Raw genomic sequence first — 26,059 nt, 5'->3', positions numbered from 1 at the left:
TATTTAGACAGAGAGCACCTGGCTCACAGGTAACTCAGAGGGCTAGGAACTCCCTGTCCATCCCAGGAACAACCCTTTCTTTTTTAACCATCTGGAGGCCCCACAAGTGCCTCTCAGCAGGCGGGGGAGCCACCAGCCCCGAGCTGGCTGCAGCCTCCTCCCCTCCACAGGCTCATCATAGCAGCTCCATTAGCATCCATGAAAATTCTGCTCATGCCTCAAGGAGAGAACAGCCACCAACAACACAGCTGCTTCCCCAACCTCCGAGGTACATCTCTAAAACCATCTTACTCTCCGGCTATCACCGCTGAAGCCTTTCAGGCAGAAGGCAGTATGTTCTCAACTCACTCTGGCTCCGAAGTTAGAACTCTTGGTTGTTTATAAATGAGGCCTCCAGCTTCTCCTTCCCCACTTCTCCAGTGAGCCAGTTACCGCCACGACTGAGTCAAATGCTTTAGCATGGCTCTTGCCTCTTTCTACCTAGCATGTCGTCTCCAGGTTAGTTAGATACCTGCCACTCACCAGTCGCTTTTATGTCTGGGGCTTTTCATACTTGGCTTTCTCTGCAGGGTATGCACCTCAATTCCCCAGTGAATGACTCTTTCCTTTAGAGTCCCGTGCAGGTATTCCTTCCTCCAGAAAGTATTCCCTGATTTGATCAGTCGCTGCCCCTGTATGGCCACAGCCAGTCATTCAACTATACAACCGACAGCTATGGGCGCCTGGCTTGCAGCAGGCTCTGTTCCAGGTGTTGGAGACTCAGCAGGCTAAAGTATTACAAAATGTTTGAAGGAAAGAGGAATTGTACTTACGGGCACCAATGAAGGCATTTGCTAAAGGGATGTGGAGACTTGAGTCCATTAGGGTAGGAACACTGATGGTTAGAACTGTAAGTGCAAAGGCCCTGGGACAGAGACAGACTTGGAATATGTGTGGAAATGGGACTGAGGTCATGGGAGTGGGTACGTGATACGCGCTTGTTTGTCATTCAGGCCAATGAAGCCCGAGAAAGGGAATGTGGGGAAGGAGGTCAAAGAGTCATCCAGGAGCAAGGCCCTGTAACACACGGAAGAGGGTTACAATTTTACAGCAGACAAAATGGAAGCCTCTGGGTTTCAGCACAGGAGGGAGATGCTTTGCTTTACACCTTTATCCCATCCCAGCTCCCGGGGATAACAGACTGCAGGGGACCAGAAAGGGCAGACATCTGACCTTACATCTAGCCCACAAATATTGACTGGCCAGACTGTGGACGAGTCTTATTCCAGGCACTGAAGACAGGATTTCTAGCAGCAAGGAAGACTCAGTGCAGGGGGAGACAGAATCATAAGCTCAACCACAGAACCCATGCCTAGTCTAGAACAGAACACGGGAAAGGGGCCAGGCATGGAGCCAGGCAGAGGAGCATTCCAGAAGGGCAAAGGGCCTGTGAGGACCTCAGTTGCTTCAAGAAACCTGGCAGGGAGAAGACCAGCAGTCTCCAGCCCGACGTGGGAGGATGGAGCAGAGGAGCTCAAGAGAGGGACCGAAGCCAGCCCTGCCAGCAGCACCGAGATGCTTGGGGTTTCCCCTGCAGGTGACAGAGATCCTGATGGGCTTCGCTGGGGGGCGGATGCTGGGGTTCCCAACTTTGATGTATGAGTTTATTTACTGTAGAGGGGCAAATCTGGAGAGGGCAAGACAGGAGGCTATTTAGTCATCTGGGCAAAAAGAGGAGAAAATCCCGAGGAATTAGCTACGGAGACAGAGGAGTCTAAATATGTTCAGCAGCAAAACCGTCAGGACTGCAGGGGGAAACTGTGTGCAGCAGGCTGGTCCCCAGGTTTGTAGCTGGGGTGGGTGGCTTGCCACAATGCCAACTGAGAGAAGGCATGTTATACCATACATGTTCCTGGGGGGCACTGAGGAGGTATCTGAAACCTGAGGAAAAGTTCATGGAGAGCCTAGTCTACACAGCAAGTGGCTGAAGATACGATCTGGGAATGCCACCAGCAGAGAGGTGATGCTTGAAACTGACTCGATACAATCAAGACACACAGGCCATCAGGTGTGGCTTCTGGCTCAGACCAGTCATCACTACCTGTAACCCCGAGGAAGTCGGTGCACCTCTCCGAGATTTGCTTTCCTCACCTTTGGTTGGGGATTTTCTTTTTGTAAAATGTTGCCGGAGCTCTGGGCACATGGTAGGTGCTTGGCTATTAACTAGAATCAGTAGTCACCGGTGATGGGGAAACGGAACAAGACGCTTCCGCTGTGTGAGTGAGCCCAGGTTTCACCTGTAGCCAGTGCTGGGCATCTACTGGTAGTGGCTTAGTGCTTAGCAAACGGGTATCACATGTGACTAAGTCTGGACCACTAAGAAAACAAGAGAAATCACAGGACCGAAGAATTAACAAGACCCCATCAATCCTCTTGGACCGAGCAACACTTGCGAGGCAGAATGCCATCGGCCCCTGCCTTCCGCCCACCCCCCTCTCCTCTGAGCATTCATGGCTCCCTTCCTCCGCCCCTTTCCTTCATCCTGAAAATGTGCTTCCACACACTTTAGTGTACAGCCTCCCTGGGGTCCTGCTACCTCCCTCAGAGTCTGCGTATGTGTGTGTATATACATGTTTGTGTGTGTTTGGAGACAGGGTCTCGCTATGTAGCTCTGGCTGCTCTGGAACTTACTCCGCAGACTGGCCTGAGCTCACAGAAACACACCAGCCTCTGCTACCAAAGTGCTGGGATAAAGGTGTGCGCTGCCACATCCAGCCTGTTCCACCACTTACTACCCTCTCCCACCCAGAATGACCTTTGCTTTGCTATCCACTCTCCTTTTTTTGCTTCAAGAGCTTCTTTCGTCCTCTTCCAGTTTTTATTTTGTTTTCCAGACAACCTTGCTACGTAGCTGTGGCTGGCTTGGTACTCTCTACATAGCCTAAACTGGCCTCAAACTCATGGCGATCCCTCTGCCTCAGGCTCCTGAATGCTGGGATTACAAACACAGCCACCGTGCTCAGTCCTGAAGCGCTCAATAAGGAACTACACTTGTTTTAGTGTATCCGTTTATTATACCTTTTAAAGAGCGAGGACACTCTCCGTGACCACCCAAGCAGGCTTGCAGAGACATATTTCATTGACAATCTTCACGTGTGCATCTTTCCCTACCGCAGGAAGTCACTGCGAGAGGAATTTCATTATGCATTTTCTGCAGAGCCTGTATTCAAATAAACCCCGAGGTGCGGGAAGCTTCAGGCCAGCGTCTCATTAAAAGCCCCAGCATGGGGGCTCAGGAGCCCATCCCGGAAGGTCTTCCAGGGAGAGCTGAAAGGCTCAGATAAGTGAGCGCTGGCAAGCAGGGCTGGTCTCAGGCTCCAGTGGGCTCACCCCTGGGGTTGAGCAAAGAGAAGAGACAGGGGAGTTCTGAGAGGCACCGGAGCTGTCTAAACTCAGGGGGATGGAACTGAGTGAGCGGCAGCCGTAATTGAGTTTCAGTTACCTGCAGGGTGGCGAAATAAAGTGGTAACTTCATCTGCCTGCCATGGGGGAGTTTAGAGGTGTCCTTGGCAAGCTCACAGTGAAACCTGTCACCCTTCCATTGTGTTGGGTGAAGGCAACTGGATGGCCCATCCTCGTGACAGCCGCGTGCATCCAGTCAGGCAGGCCGAAAGACAGCTAATGAAGCCGCTCCCACGGGCCTGTCTCCCAGGGCTCCCCGCATTCTGTCTGAAGGAATGGCACCATGGGTATATCCAGCACAGCCGACACCCGCATCACCCAAACTCAAAGAGTCTTTGAGTGGCGGCGCGAGGCCCAGCGCTGGGCCCATCATCGGGTCACTTTTTGTGGGTCTGTACAAACGTGCCGACCGGCAGCGTCCCGCTCTTCACCTGCTCCCGGATCTCAGCTCGGTGCTTTAATGTGAAGACCAGAGCGCGCACCGTCCTCCGGTACGGCCCGTTAATGAGCCGGGAGCAGAGATGAAACGTTTCCCGCTCAATATTTTCAACCAGTAGGTGATCCATCTGAAAAACAGCAAAATTATCAAATTAGGGCCTTGCGTTGCATAAGGATTAGAAGCAAGAGAGGCTGGCCGCGCGCTCTGCTCTGGGGCCTCCATTAATCAACTGAAATTCAAGGACATCTACTTCCTGTCACAAGAGAAACAGGAAGAGCAAATTAATTCCACCCTGGCAATTAAGGAACAAGGCCATGTGCTTTGTGACAGGGACCTCATTCACAACCCCTGCCGGGTGGTAATATTTGCCATTATAACAGGAAACCGGCCTGAACTAAGCAACGGGCACCAGGCCCTGTGCTTTACCAACCAGGAAGCCGGGTCCAAGGATAATAAATCAGAGAAACGGTGCACACTTCCTTATTTCAGAAGTGCCTTCTGCCTTTGTGTAACAGTCTGGAAATGCTGGTCTGGACCCTGAGATGCGCACAATGTAGATTATAAGTCACAGTCACATTTCATATTCATAACTGACGATCACATTTTATATCCAAGGAGGAGGTTCCGAGGTAAAGGGGTCAAGGTCTCACAAACGAAGGGGTAGGGCTGGACTCAGACCTGATCCCAGAGTGTCTGTGCCTTCCCTTCAGGTCAGAGATACTCCCAGGCGGCTGAGTCTGGAAGCCGGACAGTGCCGGGGTGATCTGCCTCAGGCCCAGGCCAGCCTGAGGTCCCATAGTCAAAGCAGGATGGGACCTGTGTCCACGCGTGGAGCCAGGACAGGCTGCGGGACTGTTTTTCCCTAGGAATCGCACTGTGCTGGCTGGTTTATGTGAACTTGACACAAGCTAGTCGCCTGAGAAGAGGGAACCTCTACCGAGAAAAATGTCTCCATAAGATCAGGCTGCAGGCAGACCTGTAGGGCGTTTGCTTTCTTCTTTATTTTTCTTTTCCAAAGCAGGGTTTTTCTGTGAAGCCCTAGGTGGCCTCAAACTCAGAAATCCACCTGCTTCTGCCTCTTGAGTGCTGGGATTAAAGGTGTGTGCACCTGGCTGCAGGACATTTTCTCATTTTGTGATTAATATGGGAGAGCCCAGTCCACTGTGGGTGGTGCTATCCTGGGCTGGTGGTCCTGGGTTCTTTAAGCAGGCAGGCTGAGCGAGCCATGAGGAGCAAGCCAGGAAGCAGCTTCTCTCTCTAGTTTCTGCAACAGCTCCAGCCTCCAGGTTCCTGCCCTGCTTGAGTCCCTGCCTTGGCTTTCCTTGGTGGACTGGGATTCAGGATATGTAAGCCAAATAAACTCTTTCCTCGCCGAGTTGCTTTTGGTCACAGTGTTTCCTCATAGCAACAGTAACCCTGACTAAGACACACTGCTATGCTGGTACGTCAAGCTTAAGCACCCCCAAACCCTGCCTCCCCCAATATGGAGAGAAAACCTTAGTACAAAGGACTGAGAGTTCTTCAGGTTACAACAATGTCCTCGGTGTCCCTTGGTTAATGTCATAATATATTACAGTTCCCTTAGGAACAAGTTCTTCAAAATAGGAATACTTTTTTTTTTTTTTTTTGGTTTTTTCGAGACAGGGTTTCTCTGTGGCTTTGGAGCCTATCCTGGAACTAGCTCTGTAGACCAGGCTGGCCTCGAACTCACAGAGATCCACCTGCCTCTGCCTCCCAAGTGCTGGGATTAAAGGCGTGCGCCACCACCGCCCGGCACAATAGGAATACTTTTTATTTATTTAATCTAGGGTTTTGTGTGTGTGTATGTGCGCGCGCACGCGTCAGAAATTGAATTTGGGACCTTGCACATATGTCCTGCACCGAGCAACGGCCACAGCCTAGAACACGTTTCTATTTCTCACTTCTCTGTTCAATCCTTCCCAGGTATCTGATGTGGGCCACTGCGCCTGGATATGTTAGGGTTTCTACCAGGCACACAGTGTGGGCCACTGCGCCTAGATTGGCTAGGGTTTCCACTGCTGTGATAAACACTATGACCAAAGCAACTGGAGGGGAGGAAAGGATTTATTTGGGCTACACTTCCACATCACTGTTCCTCATGGAAGGAGTCAGGGACCTGGTGGCAGAAGCTGATGCAGAGACCACGGAGGAGTGTCGTTTACTGGCCTGCTCAGCTTTCTTTTATTACCCAGGATCACAAGCCCAGGGCTGACACCACCTATGGCGGACGGGACTCTCCCATGTCGATCAGTAATTAAGAAAATGGCCTACAGGCTTGTTCATAGGTTGATCTGGTGGGAACATTTTAGCCAGCACAGGTAGGTACCAAACTATGCAAAACTCAAAGATCAAGCAGGACACAAGGTTCAGGTCTCTAGCCTCAGAACTCAGGAGGTGGAGGCAGGAAGGCTGCACTTCAAAGAGGTGGGGCTGGGAAGATTTCAAGTCTGAATTCAGCTCAGGCAGCGCGGAACCTACCTGTCCAAAACCAACCAACCAAAACGCAATAAAAACATAAACAAATAAGGCCAGGCATGGCAGTACACACCTTTGATCCCAGTGCTTGGGAGGCAGAGGCAGGCAGATCTCTGTAAGTTTGAGACTAGCCTGGTCTACATAACAAATTCTAAGCTAGCCAGGTTCACATAGTAGCATCCTGTCTCAAAAATAAAATACAGATAAGAATAAATAAATGAAAGCACACTATGGGACTGGAAAGATAGTTGAACCGTTAAGAACACCTGCTGCTCTTGCAGAACACCTGGGTTTGGTTCCCAACACCCACATGGTACCCGGCTCCAGGGAATCCAATGTCCTCTTCTAGTCTCAGTAGGTACCTGAACACACATGGCACACATGGATGCACTCAGGCACACACATATACACACAAACAAACAAATCTTTAAAAAAAGAAAGAAAAAGCACACCAAAAATGTACAAAGGGTCACGTGACATTTGAAAGAATGGCCAACATAGGAGAGGCATGGAGGCCCAAACCAAAGAAAATGAAAACAGAAACTTCCTTAAGGACCCTGAGAAGGAGCAGATAAGAGGAGGAGGAGGAGGAGGAGGAGGAGGAGGAGCTGAGAGCAGGCACCTGTGTGGGCTTGCCTACAGATGCTCAGGAAACTGTCACTGGCTTCGCGCCTCCTGGGCCAGGAATGGAGTGTGCGCACTGTGTGCCACAGTTCTTTGGAAGCCAACTTCCTCAGGGTTTCCTGGGAGGCACCAAACTTGTCCTGAGGAAGCCCTGGGTCTGAACCACTTAGACAGGCTGTAACAGCAGCCCCTTCCTGGCAATGCCAGAGAGGTTCTTATCCTGGGTGAGTTAGGTTACTCACCAAATGCCTAGATTTATTTAGCCTAATGTGCAAGGAGTCTTTTTTTTTTTCCTTAAAAAGGAGTGGTTATCAAAGGAAGAGGGTTTCTCCGTTTATAAAACAAGTCAATGCCATTCTACGGGAATGAAGTTAGAAACACTAGGAAAAATCCTACAAGAACTTTGACATTCACGTAGCTGGATACTCACAATACACACCATTCAGCAGTCACTAATTAGGCCTGACTCTTCCCCTCTGGAAATTCACAGCCTAGAAAGAGAGGGCTTGTTGGTGGTGGCATACACCTCTGCCTCTTGGGAGGCAGAGGCAGGAGGATCCCTGAGTTCGAGGCAAGCCTGGTCTATAGAGTGAGACAGAGAAACCTTGTCTCAAAACACCAAAGAGAAAGAGAGAGAGAGAGAGAGAGAGAGAGAGAGAGAGAGCAAGCATATAACACGTGGCGCAATAATAGCCAGGCACGGTGGTCTATACCCTAACATTTAGGAGGCTGAGGCAGGAGTAGCTCAAGTTCAAGTCTAGCCTGAGCGTCACGAAAAGTTCATGTCAAAATACAAGCATAAAACAAAACAAATCCCAGACAAGGGACAGCATGAGGGGTGCTATGCCAGGGGTGTGAGGGAAGGCAGGGAGCAGCTTGTAGTTCTCATGCCTCTTGCTAAAGTCAGGCTGATCAGAGTAAAGAAATAAAGAAAAACATCCCTGCCATCTGTAAAGCGCATCAGGCCGCCCTGTGCAGTGTCACTGCACGAAATGACCCTAACCCGCTCGACGCCGACCCCAGGCCAGTCGGTCCTAACTTGGGGCTTTAGGAGAAAGATGAGTGCTTCTATCTGGCGAACGATCCAGAGTCCCTGGACTCTGAGAAAAAGAGGTTTTGCTGTGAGGTGTATATGTTGAGTGGAACAGGAAGGGGAGCTCCCCCAAAGTGAGGCAGTCACTGTGTGTAGTCACCAGCTTTTGTCCTTGTCTGCTTCACAGTCTCTGTGCGAGCTGGGTTTTCATCCAGGAGGAGGGAACTTCAGATGAGGGACTATCTTCATCAAACTGGTCTATAGGCAGGTGGGGGGGGGCATCTTCTTGATTAATGATTGGTGTGGGAGGGCCGGGCCCCATCCTGCTGTGGGGTAGTGCCACTCCTGGGCAGGCAGTCCTGGGTTGTTTAAGAAAGCAGGCAGAGCAAGCCAATAAGCAGGGTTCCTCCTAGGTCTCTGCTTCTGTTCCTGCCTCCGATTCCTGCCCTGCTTCCCTTGGGACTGCACGTGGAATGTCTAAGCCAAATAAACCCTTTCCTTGGCAAGCCGATTTTCACCACGGTGTTTATCACAGCAACAGAGGGGCAACTAAGACAGTCTCTTTCCTGGAGACTCTGTCGCTCCCTGCACCATGACCGCTACCAACTCTTACTGCTCCACACGTCTCAATCCAACCACAACTTGTACTTCTTTGAACAACCTAATCACCGCCTGGGAAGCAGATGGAACTTAGCATAGATAACCAAGGGGTGATACGGCCAGGAGCGGTGCTCACCCCCATAACCACCCCTCCTGTTTAAGACCTGTGCTGTCTTCTTGGTATTCTAAGCGCCTCTCAGGGTTGGAGACTCTGATCTGCTGACCCTATCTATTTGTGCCCATGGGTAGAGTGTGTATCATTCAATTATTCAACATCTAGAGTTGTTCAGTTCTGGGTGAACTGACTGTGGCTGGGGAAAGATATAAAAAGCAGCCAAGCAGTGCTCTCAGAGGAATGGGCTTGGTCAGAAAAGGCACCATATTCAGGTACCGTGTCTGTAAACTTTAATTCACGGTCTTGTTCCTGAGTTCACCCTCAGTGCAAAACCTCCGCATGTACTGTAACTGTGTTTGTTTTTCCCCAGAAGACTGTGAGTACTCTAGGGTTGACCTCATACACAGGATTCCTTTCCCAATTTTCTGTGCCCGGCTCAGATGTAGGCACAAAGTAAGTCTCAACAAATTCCTGCCGAGCGGCTCCTTTCCCCACACAGCTCCCTCCTCTCCTGCTCTTCCAAAAGATCATTTCCATAGCAGCCAAAATGTGAATGAGAGTTCCGTGGCTTTTTGTTTGGTTTGTTTGGTTGATTCTTTGAGACAGGGTTTCTCTGTGCAACAGGTGTAACAGCCCTGGCTATCCTGGAACTCACGCCTTAGACCAGGCTGGCCTCGAACTCACAGAGATCTGCCTGCCTCTGCTTCCCTAGTGCTGGGACTAAAGGTGTGCACCACCACCGCCCAGTTTAGAGCTCCACTTTGTGTTTTCTAGTTCTACCTCTTTTACAGCAGTGCTCCTGCCATTTCTCCCATGAGACCTTGAATTCCCAGGTCATACTGGTGTGTGTGTGTGCAACCGCTCCCAAGGACCACGATCGCTGTCCGCCTTAGAGTTCTGTTAGTCAGTCACAAGCACTCTGCTGGGGAGTGAGCTTTTTAGGTCAGGGAGGCAGCTCTTTGTGTTCTCCCTGGCACCTAGCAGATCCTATACTTGCTGAACTGAATATTCACTGGAGAAAAAGCATGTGAAGGTTTTCCGTAGTACAAATGGATTTGTACACAATTCCCCACACCTTCTGTTTGACCACTGGATACGTGTGAGGGGGAGCTGGTCAAAGTCGGGGGTACAGTCTGAATCCGTGAATCCATTAAACAAAGAAGAAGAAAAAAAACGCCAAAACCCTAACGGTCCCGTGTGAGAACATACCCCTGAGCCGGACCTCATTAGCGACATCTGACAACCAACTGGGCCACCAGCCAGGGTCCCAACTCTTAATGATACGGGCTCACTTTAGAATCAGGTTCATTTTTTTTAATGACATAATAGGGAAATGATCACAGGCCGTGAGGTAGGAAGGAGAGGTGGATAATGAGGAAGGGGAAGGGAGAAAGTGACACTATGGGGGATGCTCACGAGGGAAGATCTAAGGGACAGAAGAACAAAGACCTGGAAGGGAGAAAGGAGAGGGAACGGGCCCAGGCTTCGACAACAGCCATTTGATTCATCTGCTCCATTATTCCAGGAACAAGGAAGCAATCCATGAACATGGAAAGCAGATTCTGCAGCGTGCTAAAGAGCGGCCTGTAGTGGCGCGCATCCGTCACACATGACTTTACTGGGAAAGCATGCACGGAGACAGAAACACGGCAGAGCTGGGATCTGCAAGAACACATGCTAGGATAAATAGAAAAAGTTTCAGTCATCGGGCCAGGAACTCAGGTTTACTACTGCGTGACAAAGCACACTGACGGAGTCCTGATGTCGGATGTGGATGCAACCAACACTTTCAAAGATTAGGATTAGGTGGGCCATGGGTTTACCGCAATAAAGAAATGACAGGCGTAAGGGTTTGCCTATGTAATCATGTAAAGGATTTATATCAATTTACAGAAATGCCATGGAAGGCTGTTCATGCAAAGCGGACAGGTGTTTATCTTTCTTTTGGGGCAAGGAAGACAGTAAGATACATATTTTAAATTTTTAAAATTTACTCTTTGGGAACAAAACCATTCAGCTATACTGAATCTGATACTTTTTCCAATTACATTGGGAAGCACTAACGAATGTATCACTTTTTAAACTTCGCTTTGTAACACTTGAGTGCTTACCACTTGATGTGCCATTTAAAGGATAATTAATGGATAAACTAAAAGGATAATTATTATGGAGTTTAATATAGCAGGCAAACTGCTCATTAATCCTTACAAGCATGGTTTCGTTATTATCATTTACTTAAAAAGATACCACAGGGAACTGGTATTTACCACCACATTAACTACGTATTATAGACCACACTGTACGTTTCAGCACTAATCCTGGTTTATTTCAAAAACAAGCTTTATTTAAAATAGCAAATCTGTTGGCTAATCGATACTCGGGAAAATTACCCACAACTTTCACACGCGTTCTCTTCATTATTCATATGGACGCTTCCTTTAGGAAAAGCTGAGACATCTTGCAGCAGAGCGAGCCTGCACTACCAGACAGACGTGAACAATAAAGATGTACGGAACGGGATAACCAAGATGACACTAATTGAGATTGAGCAAGGTTCAAGAGACAACACAAATGTAAATAATTATGCCAATTTTCTGGGGTGTTATTTAAATAATCAATAAAAATATCTTATGGGACATCTGGCAAATAATTTGCCCTAAATAAATCCTGGATAACCATAGCTTGTCTGACATTTCTGGAAACTATGGTAATGTACCATAAAAGGAAATGTGCCAGAATGTTAACAATATTGAGTCTGGTGGCATGTTCAATGGTGACTTTTTTCTTCTATATCTTTTTCATTTACATGTTAAAAAAATCCAAGTCTTGCTGGGCAGTGGTGACGCACACCTTTAATCCCAGTAGTTGGGAGACAGAGGCAGGCAGATCTCTATGAGTTCGAGGCCAGCCTGGTCTACAAATTGATTTTTAGGCAGGACTATTACACAGAGAAACCCTGTCTCCAAAAACCAAACAATAACAACAAAACCAAAACCAAGTCTTTCTTTTAAAGGTGTAAATAACAGCGTAAGTCCATCTGCGCTCTTTCACGGCTAAAAAATTGTGACAGAAAAGAGATGCGATACAGGTCTAGCTTAAGTCTGACTTCTCAATTCCTTCCGTTAATGGTTTCTTGGTCATTTGCCTGCATGGAGGGGATGTGCATGATGTGTGGACACACATGGCAAGGCACGCATGATGCGGTCAGCGGACAACTTTATGGAGTCAGTTCCCTTTCCTTCCACACTTCAGGGATCCAGTTCTCGGTGTCAGGCTGTGCCACCAGTGCCTTTACCCAAGGAACCATCTTGTCAGCACCAAACTCTTATGTTTGTTACTTTAATCTTTAAGGATATTTCAATAAGGAGAAATTACAATAGGAAAAGTATGGATGCTATATATCTGATTTTTTAAAAAATAATATTAGGTTATTTTTTTTTATTTTTTCAAGACAGAGTCTCTCTATGTAGCCTAGGCTGACCTTAAATCTACACATCTGCCTGCTTCTACTTCTCCAGTGCTGGGATTAAAATCATGCTAGCTTTTTGTCTGTTTGTTTGAGACAGGGTTTCTCTGTGTAGCCCTAGCCCTGGCTGTCCTGGAACCCCCTTTGTAGTGAGACTGGCCTTGAACTCACTGAACTCCGCCTGCTTCTGCCTCCCAAGTGCTGGGATTAAAGGTGTGTACCACTAATGCCCAGGAGGCATGCTAGCTTTAACCACGGCTGGCTCATGATTAATATTATTAATGAGCAAATTTTTTTCCAGGGTGTATACCTTAAACCACTACTATCATCCAGGCTTCTGGCTGGGGTAGCGGAATATGCCCATCGAGCTGGTTTTATACCACAGATCTGAAAGTGCAGGCTGATAGAGAATGAGGAGGAGCTCCTTCCTCTTATCACAGCTGATATTTTACAACACCTCAAATTTTTTATTTCAGTGGAACAGAGAGAACTGAAATTTGAAGAAACCAACTTTTATTAAATGATTTCTAACCAGCAGGCCCCATAGACAACTCCTTCATATAAATGGTTCACTTAGCTTTCCCAAGAACTTAGGTGGTGGGGTTCAGCCTCTGCTTTCACAGGTCAGGACAAGCCTCAGCAACGCTGAGGAATGTCCCTCAGGTACACAACAAGGACATGAACTGGGCTGGGCCTTGGTGGTTCCAAAGCCAACAAACAACACTGCTGTGGGACAAGGGTCTTGTACCCTGTAAAGATTTGTCACTTGTATTGGTTTAATAAAATGCTGATTGGCCAGTAGCCAGGCAGGAAGTATAGGTGGGACAACCAGAACAGGAGAATTCTGGGAAGAGGAAAGGCTCAGTCTGCAGTTGTCACTCAGACACAGAGGATGCCATGAGAATGCCTCACTGGTGAGAGGTACCATGCCACATAGCTAACACAGACAAGAATTATGGATTAATTTAAGATATAAGAGTTAACAAGAAGCTAATGCCTCACTGATAAAAGGTACCATGCCACATGACTAACACGGACAAGAATTATGGATTAATTTAAGATATAAGAGTTAACAAGAAGCCTGAGCTAATAGGCCAACCAGTTTATAATTAATGTGGACCTCTGTGTGTTTCTTTGGGACTGAATGACTGCAGGACTGGGCAGGACAGAAACCTCTGTCAACACAACACTGTTTTCCCAAATGCTCACAAATCCAGAATCCTTGGAGGATAAGCTATCAGTTTAATTTAATTTATTTATTATCTAAACACTTTTATGTATGTGTATGTATCTGCAAGTATGTATGTGCCTTGCATTATAGTACCTAAAAGGCCAGAAGAGGGAGTCAGATTCCCTGGAGCTATAATTGTGCAGGTGGTTGTGAGCCACCCAATGGGATGCTAGGAACCAAACTTGAGTCTTCTGCCAGAGCATCAATGGTCCTCTTAATTGCTGACCATTTCCAACTCCAAGAATAACTTTCAAAATAGGCCTGCACAAAGATGGGGAGAGCTCATTGTGGGAACACAGGCTCATTTAATTAGGAAACCCCATAATCACACTTAAAACCTCACCCCCAATTTCAGATCCCCTAGAGTTGCATTTACCAGTGATAGCGGGCTGCCTTGCATGGGTGCTGGGACCAGAACTCCGGTGCTCTGATGGAGTAGCAGATGCTCTTAACTGCTCAGTCATCTCTTCAGATCTCTCTGTTTATTCTAAGAATTCTATAGTTTGACTCTTAAAATCAAGTGCTTGGTCAATATCAATTTGCTGTTTGTATGCATTGTGAGTAAGGGTTCAGTTTCATCATTTTGTAAGAGTATATCCAGTTGTACTGGCACCGTTCTTTTTCCTGTGGAATGGGCTTGGTACCTGCGTTGAATATCAACTGATCCTAGATGCATGACTTTTTTTTCTGGACTCTAAATTCTATGTCATTATCTTATGTTTATCTTAATGTCAATTCTGCTTGACTATTGCAGAAGAAAATTTGAAATTTGGAAATATGAACCCTCTAACTTTACTTTTATATTTTACTACTTGTCTATTAAAATTTCACATAAAAAACAACCAAAAACCAAAGCCAACAACAACAATAAAAAAAACCAAAAAAACAAAACAAACCTTACCTCCAATTCCAAGGCGTTTGAGAGTAATTTCTGGGCATTTTTTCTAAATGACTCAGTTTTCGGATCACTTCGGACTTCAATAGAAGGTCTATCCACACGTTCTTCAAAGAAAGTTTTCCACTCAGTGTGAACTTCTTTGGCGAGACTCGCCACCTCTGGGTCTGAGTGCTTGCACATCTTGTTCACAATGTGACCTAGAACAGAGAGAACAAGAAGGAAGTATAGTTCTGCCTCTGGAAAGCACTGAGGGGCACCCACTTAAGGACAATGACGACTTCTGTGCAAGCATCTGTCCATCCGCATGAAACAGACAGATGCGGGTGAAATGAGACAATCTCTGGGGGGAGCTGAACTGAACTGGCCAAGGTAGCAGGTCAGAACGAGAACGCCAAGTGTAGTAGAACACACCTCTAATCCCAGCTCTCAGGAGCAGACCTTGATAAGTTCAAGGCCAGCATGGCCTATATAACACAGTGAGTTTCAGGCCAGTCAAGGCTACTTAGTGAGACCCTGTCTCAAACGACAGGAGACAGTTCCAAAGTTGTAATAAAAGAGAATAAATTAAGCATTTATCTTTTTTGGAATCTTACTATATTTTAATTAAAAAATTAGTTGAATTTATTAAAAGAATATTCTTGATTGGGTGTGGGTGTTGCATGCATATGTGTGTAGGTGCTCAGTTGTATGGGTATGCATGGAGGCTAGAAGCTAACATCAGGTTGATGTCAGGGTGTCGTACTCAATTGCTTCTCATGATTGATTTATTTATATTGTGCGTCTGAGTGCTTTGCCTGGACGTGTGTGTATATGTGTATCATGTGTGTATCTGCTGCCTGTGAAGGTCAGGAGGAGTCAGAGTCTTTGGAACCGGAGTTACAGATGGCTGCTAGCAGTTCCCTGCAAGAGCAACAAGTGCTCTTAGCCGCCGAGTCAATTCTCTAGGCTCTCTCCATCTTCTTTTCTGAGACAGGATCTGTTACTGACCCTCAAGCTGACTGCTTCCGCTAGACTGTCCAGGAGGCCTGCGGATCCTTCTGTCTCTGCCCTCCAGCTGCCACACCTGGCTTTGTGGGCTCTGGAGACTCAAGCATAGGTCTTCAGACTTGCAAAACAAACCCTTGACCCACAGAGCCATCTCCCCTGGCCCTAAGAGAACACTTTTTATTTAACTAATATGAAAAGATTGACAGAAAACATTTTGTGGGCTCTGATGAGCAATGCGGTACAAAGACAATACCAGTGAGTGAGCTCTGCAGGGACAAGCTAACGGGGACTTTGTGAGGGTGGGGGATGAACTGACATTGTCTGTATCCTGACCCCTAGGAGTGGTCAAAGTAACTGACAGCTCTGCCTATGACTGTTTCTACAAGCTTCCCTCAAAGAAAAATAGGAACCACAATCCAACTGGCCATTCAAGACTAACTCCTAGTCTCTAGACACCTGTGACATAAGGAATAAGTTACAGTAAGAAGCAAACACATTCAGAACATGGGATGTTCCTCAAGACAACAAACGGGTTTCTTCAAGCCCATAGCACTGTTTATAAAGATTGGTTTCAGATTCTGAGTCCTGATTATCAACTGGATGTGTGATCTAAATCCTGGCCAGAAACAGAAAGGATATTGTGGAATAAACAAGAAATACGGATAAGCACTAAATATTAAATTATACTAGGAGGTTATTATTAATTTGGTTAAGCATGAAAACCACATTTTGATTACACACAAAGCTAGCTGGAGTGGTTCTGTCTCCCTTAGTATTTCCTTTGTGAGACCAACACACCACCCACTGTGCCAAGTCTCTTTATTTTGTCTTTTAAATTTTTTGACATTTATCTATTTACTGTGCTGTGTTTAGTATATCTATTTAGTGTGTTTGTGTGTGTGTGTGTGTGGGTCTTGCATTCGTGTGCCATGGGGCACATGTGGAGGTCAGAGGACAATTTATGGGAGCTGGTCCTCTTCCTCCACCATGTGGGTCCCTAGACCAAACTCAGACTCTCAGGCTTGGTGACAAGGACCTTTAATTGCTGAGTCATCGCTCTACCCTGTATTTTCCCTTTTAAATAACTTCTCCCCAACATAAATTTGATTATTTCACTCTTCTATCTAAACCCTTAAATCCTACAGCCAAGCTCTTTCACGTGGGTCCCTTCCCAACCTGCCATCTTTCCCTACTTCCTAGCTTCATTGCCAGCTGCTTCTGGTCATCCGACACCAGCTGCTTGTAGCTTCTAAAATGCTTGAATATTCTTTCTTGTCTCTTTACGTATATATCCCTATAAGCATTCTGTCCACCTGAAATACTCTCCTTGCCCTTCAGCTGGCTCAGCCCCCAGGAAGCCTTCCTGAGCTCCCGCAGCTTTGCTGACACCCTGCCCTGCACCTGTGCTCACCACAGGGCTCCCTAGTGCACACTGCACCTATCTGTCAGTCACCTCTTGCTCACAAGGGAGCTTCTTGAGGGGTACATTCTTCTTTGGGTCTCCATCAGCAGGCACAGGCTGGCTGAGACCCACCAGCAGGGCCATATGTATTTGACTTAAGCACTGAACAGAACACACGAATGAAGGGGACTGTATTACATGAGGCGATGGAAACACCAGCAGAGAAACTGACTTGCAAACTGAGCATGGCAGCATAAGCTTGTGAAATTAACGCTCAGGATTGGTGGCAGGACACTGAAGTTTAAGGTATCCTTGGTTACATCTCAGGTTTGAGACCAGCCTGTGCTATGGGAGACATTATTGAAAACAACAACAACAAATAAACACAAGCCCCAAAACCCAAAAGAAGAGCCTATAGATTTAACAGGCTCTCAACTAAAAAAATCTCAGTGGATATTTTTTATTAGAACACAACCAACGATTTCTACATTTAATTTTGCAACGATGCTGCACAAGAGTATAAAACACTATTTTGAAACAGAGGGGCTAACCTGCTACAGACAGCCTTCTGAGGTATCAGAACACATTATAAAGCAACATTACTTAACATTACACATATCAACTCTAAAACGAATGGATAAATTTATGAAATAAAAATGAGGCTCAGAAACATATATTTAAGAATCTAAAGTTGGGTGCAGAGGCACATGCCTGTAGTACTGGCTACCCAGGAGGCTGAGGCAGGAGGATGGCCACTTAAGCCCCCGAGTTTAAGGTCAGTTTAGGTAACACAGTCAGATCCTATCTGAGAGAGAGAGAGAGAGAGAGAGAGAGAGAGAGAGAAGGATGGACTTAATACGTGATAAAAGGGTTATCACAAACAATGGGAAACATATTTAAACTAGGGAAGCAGTCAGATCAATTCCCCAATTATGCCAAATGTCCAGCCCGACACTGCTTGATTCACCATTCTCTGCCAAAGGTCATGTGTACAAGATTCTGTGCCAGGCACTAGTCATGCTGGGCTCGAAAGAAACTATCCTCACTTCTAAAAAGTTCTGTGAGCAGAATTCTGGAGATGAAAACCAAGTGAGGCTGAAGAGATAATGGCGACGTAACAGCGATTGTAACTTTCCGCTCTAACCAGTTATGAAGGGGCCTTCTCAGCTGTCTTCCCGCTGACCAGGGAGGAAAGCAGACACGTCATACCAGGAGAAGAAACAGCTCTCACTAGCCATGCCTGAAGGTGTTTCCCAGTTAACAAATGCTCAGGAAAGCGCTTTTGAAACCACATAACTACGGGCAGAGCTCACTCCCGGACTCTCCTTCTAAAGAAAGGTTCTCGTGTCTTCGAGATCAGCCTCCCAGCAGACAGCTCTTCACGCTGCCTGTGGATCGGTGCTGTGGATGCTAAAGACACAAAGATGGCGGCTAAGGGTTTGACTAACTGGGGATGCATGTGTTTGGAATATTCCAGGCTGTAGCTGCAATTTCCGGCACCAAAATGAGAAATACATAAAAATACAAAGAGAAAGGAGACATTGCCAGACCCAGGCGCTGTGACAGCTACAGCGCCTTTGCCTCATGTCCAGCCCTGGGGACAGCTGGGCAGGTGACAATCCTCACGGTCAGCCTATACTCACCCTGTCAAAGGAACAGAAACATTCACCTTGGCGCTGTTTGAAGTCGGGAAGAGCTAGGAACAACCTATGAGCTCATCATCAAGGGTCCACTCACTAAAAATTACAGTACGTTCCCACAGTAACAAGAGTACAATAGCTACAAACTGGAATAAGTGAACTGTGCACGCCGGTACCACCTGCAGCCCAGCACTCAGAAGGTAGAGGCAGGCCTGGGCTACAGAGTAAGACCCTGTCTCAAAAAAAAAAAAAAAAAAAAAAAAGAAAGAAAGAAAGAAAGAAAAAAATCCACACTGCAAAACCCCTAAAGAAAGAAACAGAAAATATTAAACACGTAGAAAGTTCTACATGTAGAGCCATTAAGATGCCAGTCATGTAAAATCAGTAGAAGAGTATGTTCGGTGTGAGCCAATATTTATTTTAAAAACTACATATGTAGATACATATAAACACCATATTTGTTTATATGCAGACAAAAAAGTCTTACAGAATTTACCATAAAATTATTAACAGAGGTTCTTCTGAGTGGCATCAAGAGGCGGCATATCACGCCCCTAACAGCAGCAGCGTGTGGGGACAGGGCCTTCCCACCACCTGGTCCTCACCACATTTTCTGCTCTCCTAGAAGAGGTGTCACTCTCCAGTCCGGTGTCAAATCCAGGGGCCTTCTCAGCCTCTCTGAGGCACCTGAGACGGGGACCCCCTTCCTTCTGAACTGTCTTCTACCAATCCTTTTTGGACACCATCTGTCCTGTACAGGGAACGTGCTCACCGCAGATGCTGAGTAACCCTTACTAACTTGAGGACCCCAGCTGGGCACTGTCCACGGCTTCTTTTTCTACCTGCCCGGCCCAGGTAATCTCATTTGCTCATGTGGTCTGACCTCCACCTGCAGATGTCTCCCAAGTGTGTGTCTCTAGCCAAAGGCCCCTGGGTAAGGGGCCGTGTCTTCAGGGTCTTACTAGACACCTCATTCTAAAGTACCCCAGACTCAACATTACTGCTCACACAATAGTAACACATGCTCCCCTGTGCTCTCACTCCAAGATACAGGTCCACTGCTTTAACACTTCCTGCACCCCTTCCTCTTCTTCTGCCCCCTCCACTTCTATTGCCCTGACTCACACTCTCATAGCCTCTCCCTGGGTCTACTGCAATAGTTAAATTAACATATTTGCAATTTAGAGGAGAAAGTGGGTATTTAAATATTCTAGGCAGGGCTGGGGATGCGACTCAATGGTAGAGCATTTGCTCACAAGGCGTTAAGAACTGGGCAACTGTTGTCTCAAACCTGGTCCTCTGTAATTCATTTTCTCTCCTGAGGCCAGAAGACTGTCTCAAGGTCATTTGAAGGGGATAGGGTGGAGCTCATGGGTCAGACACTTGCTTAGTAAGGGGGAGAGAAAGACCGAGAGAAAAGGAGGGCGAGGGGAAGAAAGAAGTGAGGGAGAATATGAATCACAAAATACCCTCAAGTTAGCTTCTAACTATAGCACTAAGGCTCTGGTTATCCCGGAACCACGCTGGCCTTACTTCTGTCACCCTCCTCTACTTCCATTCCCCAGCTCTTCCACAGAAACTAAAACTGCTGTCTGCTTTGGGGTCACATTTTTTGGCCTGAGTCTTAGCTCACATGGCTCCTGCCTGGAATATTTATTCTTTTTATTTATTCTTGTTGTTGTTGTTATTATTATTATTATTTGGTAGTGGTTGATATCAAATTCAGGTCCTTACACTTGCTGGACATTCTACCAGACCTACATCCCCAGTCCTGCCTAGAATAATAAAACATCTACTTTCTCCTCTAAATTGTAAAACATCTCAAGGGCAGAACCTATACCTTACTCTAGTAATATTCCAGTCCTCAGCACAGGGTTATCACAGATGAGACAGCAACTATTTACTGAACTTAATCAGACTGTAACTAGTTTTGTTTGTTATATGTTTGCTGTCTGAGTCAAGGTCTCTCACTCCTTCCTTCCTTCCCTCTATTGCCCCCTGTAGTTCTGGCTGTCCTGGAACTTACTATGTAGACTAGGCTGCCCTCAAACTCACATTCTGCCTGCCTCTGCTTTCTGAGTGCTAGGATTAACCGTGTGTGCCACCATGCTTGGCTCAAACAGTTACATTTGGCTTCCAGATTAGTTTTGTGCCAATATTTAGACACAGATGCAATTGATGAAGAAGAGCGCACAATTGCAGATAAACGCTCGCTGTAGGAAAGTGAATTCAAAGGTGTTAGGAAGATGAAGTTTTTGATTCAGCTCTTGCCCCTGCTCAGAATTTCTTCTGCCCATCACCCCAGGCTTAACGAGGATTAGTCCATTTACTTAACAATAAATCAAACCTCTCTGCTGTATCCTTTTATAAACAGTAAGCTGAAGCTCAGTAGAATAATTTGTCAAGGTCTCCCAGCTAGGAAGTCCTGAGGCCAGGATTTGAACTGCGTTACTCTGGGACCACTCACCAAACCTCTAACATCCTGTTAGAGTCCTATTAGACGTTCCATCATTAGGGCCCGACATAGTGTTCATCAAGGTTCTATATAGATAATGCAATGCGCCTTCTTAGTATTCTCCAACCAGAAGAGGACAGACCCTGAGAAATAACTGAAGGGCAGAGGCTTGGTACTCATGCCAGGGCAATGAAGTCACGGCCTTTAGCCTTCAGGGCCAGTCTATCCTACAGAGTTCCCACAGTGGGCATGCTCCGAGTGGCAGAGAGGATCTGCAGGCATCAAGGAGAACACCTGGTGGGTGTAGGGCTAAGAGGGAGGTTAGGGGGAAGGGTACAACCCGGCTGGGAAGAGGCAAGAACCTCATGCCAAGAGTGAGATGGAGAAGGGACAGGAAGGAGAGAGCTTGGGTGACTCCTAGAAAAACGGAGGCAGAACCACACGTTAGAGCACAAAGGTGTGTAGAACATAAAGGGAGTTTCAGGTACCACTTCTGAGCTAGTTTCTTAGCACTGTGCAGTATGTTGTGGTGAAGCCAAATGTTCCCGAAGGTTCGAGTATTGAAGGCCGGGTGCCCAGGTGGCGGCACTTCTGGAAATGGTGGAAACTTTGGAAGGTGGGGCTAATTAGAAGATCCCTGGTGACGAGCCTCAGAAGCAGATTCGCTCCTCCTTGTCTCGCTGCTTTCCCACCACAGGTGGTGAGCAGCTTTGCTTCCCCATGATGCTCTACTATGTCCGACGATGCACCACAGCTTGGAAACAACGGGGCCAAGGGAACATGGCTGAGATTGACCGTGGTCAGCACTGGTCTTTCCCCCTTTGAATTGACAATCTTGGGCATTGCCATGGCAACGGGGAGCTGCCCAACAGTATCTGACTTAACTCCTGCAAGCCCCGGAACCTATCTTACAGGTGAAGAGCCTGAGGTACTGAGGGCTAAATGTAGGAAGCAAGGTGAAAAACAGGGCTGGTCGTCAAGACCATACCTAAACTGCCCGGCTTTTGCCCTAGTCTGTCACCTCTGGTGATCAAACAGTCCTACCTTCTCTCATTTCAACGGAAAAAAGAGGTTCCATGACCTTTCCCCAAGGTTACAAGTTGGTCAGTAGCTACATCAAGGAAGTTAATGATCTGCAAAAAGTCATTATTTGCTCCACGGAGTTTATGTTTTAAAGTAAGCAGTGTCACTGCTGGTCGTATGACCTAGGTCAGGGCCCCTGGTTTAAGGTTAAGGGTTTCTGCATCCTAACACATTGTTAAAACAAATTCCCCACAGGAAGCAGCCATTTGGTCATTTAGCAAACATTACCAAATATGAGGTGTATCCCAGGCCCAGGCTGGGCACTGGCCAGAACACTGAACAAGACACACATGTGCACGAAGAACCTCCAGGCAGGGCTAACATACCAAACACACTGATGCGTGAACTATCACAGGCCCTAGGACATCGCTGCAAAGGGTCCTAAGAGCCCTGAAGAACAACTGAGTCAATTCAACAGAGAACAGGAAACAGAAAGTTTTCCCTGAGTCTCTGTGACTACGTAAGGAGACAAGATAGCATAAGACAGGAGCAAGAACACAGAGGCCTGAAACAGTATGGTGTGTACGTAAGGACGATGGCAAACAAATGATGTCCCAAAAGATGCTCACCTCATCCTGTGCCATTACTTCACACGGCAAAAGGGACTTTACAGTTATGGTTAAGGTTAAGGACCCTGAGATGAGATTAGCCTTGATTTTCCAGAGTGGGTTCAATGTGATCACGTGAGTCCCTTGAACTGGGACAAGGAGGGATATGTGAAAGGCAGAAGGGCAGGTCAGAGAGATGGGCTGTGAGGCGAGCTCTACTTCAGATCACTAATTTTGAAGATGGAGAAAGGGAACTAGGGGCTGGAGAGATGGCTCAGTGGTTAAGAGCATTGCCTGCTCTTCCAAAGGTCCTGAGTTCAATTCCCAGCAACCACATGGTGGCTCACAACCATCTGTAATGAGGTCTGGTGCCCTCTTCTGGCCTGCAGGCACACACACAGATAGAATGCTGTATACATAATGAATAAATAAATATTTAAAAAAAAGAAAAAAAAGAAAGGGAACTAAAAGCTAAGGAATGGTTGTTTTATTTTTTTTTCTTTTTTTTGGAGACAGGGTTTCTCTATAGCTTTAGAGCCTGTCCAGGAACTAGCTCTTGTAGACCAGGCTGGCCTCAAACTCACAGGGACTCCCCTGCCTCTGCCTCTGCTGGATTAAAGACCACTGCCCCACCCTCTGGTGGCTTTTAAAAGGGAACTGAACTGTCTCTTTGAGCCTTCAGAAGGAATGTGACCCTGCCAACATCTTCGCCTTAGCGTTGCAGGAGTACAGGAGTCAGGAAGTGGCGGGACGTGGTGTACGAACACCTTAGAACTGTGGCTCATCACTTGGCTGTCTGACTTGGAGCAAGTTACTTTAAACTCACGAAGCTTCAATTTTCCCATTTTCAAAATTGAGAAAACAATTATGACTTCACAGGACTGTGACATGGGTCAAATGGGTCATGGACGTGACAGCACTTCATAAATACGAGTAGTTATTTATTGTAGTTACCAGCCATGAGTTAAAGCAGCGAGGAATCTGTGAAACAGGTCAACATAACTGACAGGACCCTTCCCCTCGGACTCTCAGATGCAGAATTACAGGGGGCTGTGCCTGCTGGCCAACCGTCATCATCGCCTCATCTTCTGTTTGCGTGATGTCCCTTGCCCACTGGTTTATGATAAAGGCATCCACTCACAGAGGTCCAATAACCACAAGGTTCCCTTGCATGGCTGGTCCTCAGCTTCCCTGAGCACTTGAGAATCTTATGCCTCTGAAGACACTTGTCCCTGGCCCAAGTGCCACTACTGTCCTGCCTTTCCCCTGCTCCCTACCTTCCCTTAGCCTCTCCATAGCTGCTATGCCCTTTCTTCCCACTCCCTCTCCATGAATTTTCTTCCAGGTTCAATCCTTTAACTCAGAGAATTCATTCACTTTTGTGATTCTAAACAGACATTTCCAGAAAATTACTTCCAAATATGTATTTCTAGTCTAAGAATCTCACTTGAGCTGGCCATTTTCATAAAAAGAGCTTATGTAAGAATTCAACAGGCAAGACAGGGTGTGGTGGCGCATGGCTTTAATCCCAGCACTTGGGAGGCAGAGGCAGGTGGATCTCTGTGAGTTCGAGGCCAGTCTGGTTCCAGGATAGCCACGGTTGTTACACAGAAAAATCTTGTCTTGAAAACCAAACAAACAAAAACCAAATAAACAAAATCAAAACGCCAGTGAACTGACTGAATAGAAATACCAGCAGGACGCTCCCACTTGAGGCACAAAAGAAAACATTACATTCTGTTTTAAAAGTGGTTAAGTTTGAAAAGATGGCAGCACCCACAGGGAAGGGTCATGGGGCCAGTGGCCAGGGCACGGTGCATCATGCTAACCAGGAAGAAGGTTGGCTTCTCCGTTATCTTTCTAAGGTTAACTCATTCTCTGACCTTGGATAAGTCATTCAGCTCTGTGGGTTTCCTTCTTTATAAACTGAAGCACCTACATGGATTTCATGAGAATTAGGAAGAAAAATCCAGGCTGGCAAGATAGCTTAGTAGTTAAAGTGAGATGCTTGTCACTGAGCCAGCCGACCTGCATTGGCTCCCTAGGATCCCTACAACGGAAAGAGAGAACAGACTTCCAAAAGTACACGCTGTGGAATGTGTGTACACCCACAGATAAACACACACATCATTAATAAAGAAATACACACTTTAAAAGAAAAATGATACTCTTACCAGTAAATGGACAAAAACCACAAATTCCAGCTCCCCTCCCCCCCAAAAAAGAAAGGAATAAGGACAAGTGGCTGATAAACCTACTACACTTATTCTACTTGGTAAATGAAAATAAGAATCTATTTCTCTGACACACACACACACACACACACACACACACACACATATGGCCTGCTGGATTAGTGATATTTTAAGGAAAATCTAGGTAAGCAAATGAGGAAAACTTTCCTAGAATCTAAGATTCCCAAACAGATCAAGAAAGGAGGTGAACAGGACAGTGTAGATGAAGGCCATAGGTAAACTGGAGCCATGAGCACTGGCTAAGTACGCTGGAATGGCATCTAGAGGTTGAGCTGCCCTTTCTAAAGAAGCATCCTAGATTGGTGGAGAAAGACAGACCGAACAAGAAAGAGATGGAAGGCGAGCAGAGCCACGGAGAGCCCCTGCCCTATCCTGTCCTTTTCCACTCATGCACCGCTGTTCTGGAGCAGTAGGGCTCGAGACGCACTGGTACAGACTACAGCATGGTCCTGCTGGCAGGGAGTTACTGCCTAGCAAATAGAAAATAAAGAGGTAAATAATTAAATAAGTAATTACAAACTGAGATAAGAGCCTGGAGGGAAACCGTTTAAAAATACACAAGTAGCAGCCAGTTCAGTGTCACGTATGCCAAGAGAAAGGAAAATATCAGTGGTTTCAAATCACAAGCCTAGGAAGATGAGAACTGAGACAAGACCGTTGGATCCGAGCAGAACAAAACCACTGTGTCCTGAGAGGAGAGTGACTGTGGGAGAAGCCCGCTGGGAAAGCGAGAAGGCCAGAGAAGGGCACTGTGAGTGGCGATCGCTTTGAAAGAAATCTAACTAGAAAGGGAGAAAGAGAAACAACATGTATGGGAAAGACGGCAAAGACAGCTAGCGGAAGATTTGTGCCCGTGTGCAGGCAGGAGAGCCAGTAAGGAGATAGCTCTGGCAACAAAGGAGAGGCGATGGGCTATCACACCTCCCCACTTCCACAACTGGTCCTTGTAGAGTCCAGCTCCGGGCTCTCGGAGGAGCTGTTTCTCTGCTCCATTCGCTCAGTCCTTCATGTTTTCATCATGTCTCACCCTAGTGACCAGGGCCGCACTCTGTTCCCACGGCTCACTCCCTCACGTCTTTTACGTGTTTGTTCAGATGTCACTCTCAATGCGCTCCTGTCTGCACCAACACATTCATTGCCAGGGCCTCTGCCTCTGCCCTACTTTTCCATGAACTATCATCATCTACCACTGCATAGATATTTCTGTTTCTTCTCTGTGCTCTGCTTCCTTTTGCTATTAACTGTTACGTTGAGACAAGGTCTCTGTAACCAGGAACACACCCATGGTAATCCTTCTGCCTTAGTCTCCTGAGCACCAGGACAAGGTAGGTGCTCTAGTTTCATTT

General features: G+C 46.8%; 1 protein-coding gene across 3 annotated transcripts in view; it reads right to left on the bottom strand.

Annotated features, from left to right (window-relative positions):
• Positions 1–3,033: 3,033 nt before the first annotated feature.
• The window catches only part of Tceanc2 (transcription elongation factor A N-terminal and central domain containing 2), a 44,384-nt gene continuing 21,358 nt past the window's right edge, over positions 3,034–26,059 (bottom strand). For all 3 annotated transcript variants that reach the window (XM_041651903.1, XM_041651902.1, XM_041651901.1), the window contains exons 4-5: positions 14,347–14,540; positions 3,034–4,007 (exon numbers count right to left, since the gene is read on the bottom strand). In XM_041651903.1, the coding sequence (XP_041507837.1) occupies positions 3,819–4,007; positions 14,347–14,540 (383 nt within the window). In that variant the 3' untranslated portion in view covers positions 3,034–3,818. The remainder of the gene's footprint in view (positions 4,008–14,346; positions 14,541–26,059) is intronic.

This window comes from Microtus oregoni, unplaced genomic scaffold, assembly GCF_018167655.1.
Source record: "Microtus oregoni isolate MIOR12 unplaced genomic scaffold, Mior012 000005F_ref0000423, whole genome shotgun sequence".
NCBI classification, from domain to species: Eukaryota; Metazoa; Chordata; class Mammalia; order Rodentia; family Cricetidae; genus Microtus; species Microtus oregoni.
Note: the sequence above shows the minus strand (reverse complement) of the source record. Positions and strands in the feature narration are given on the sequence as shown.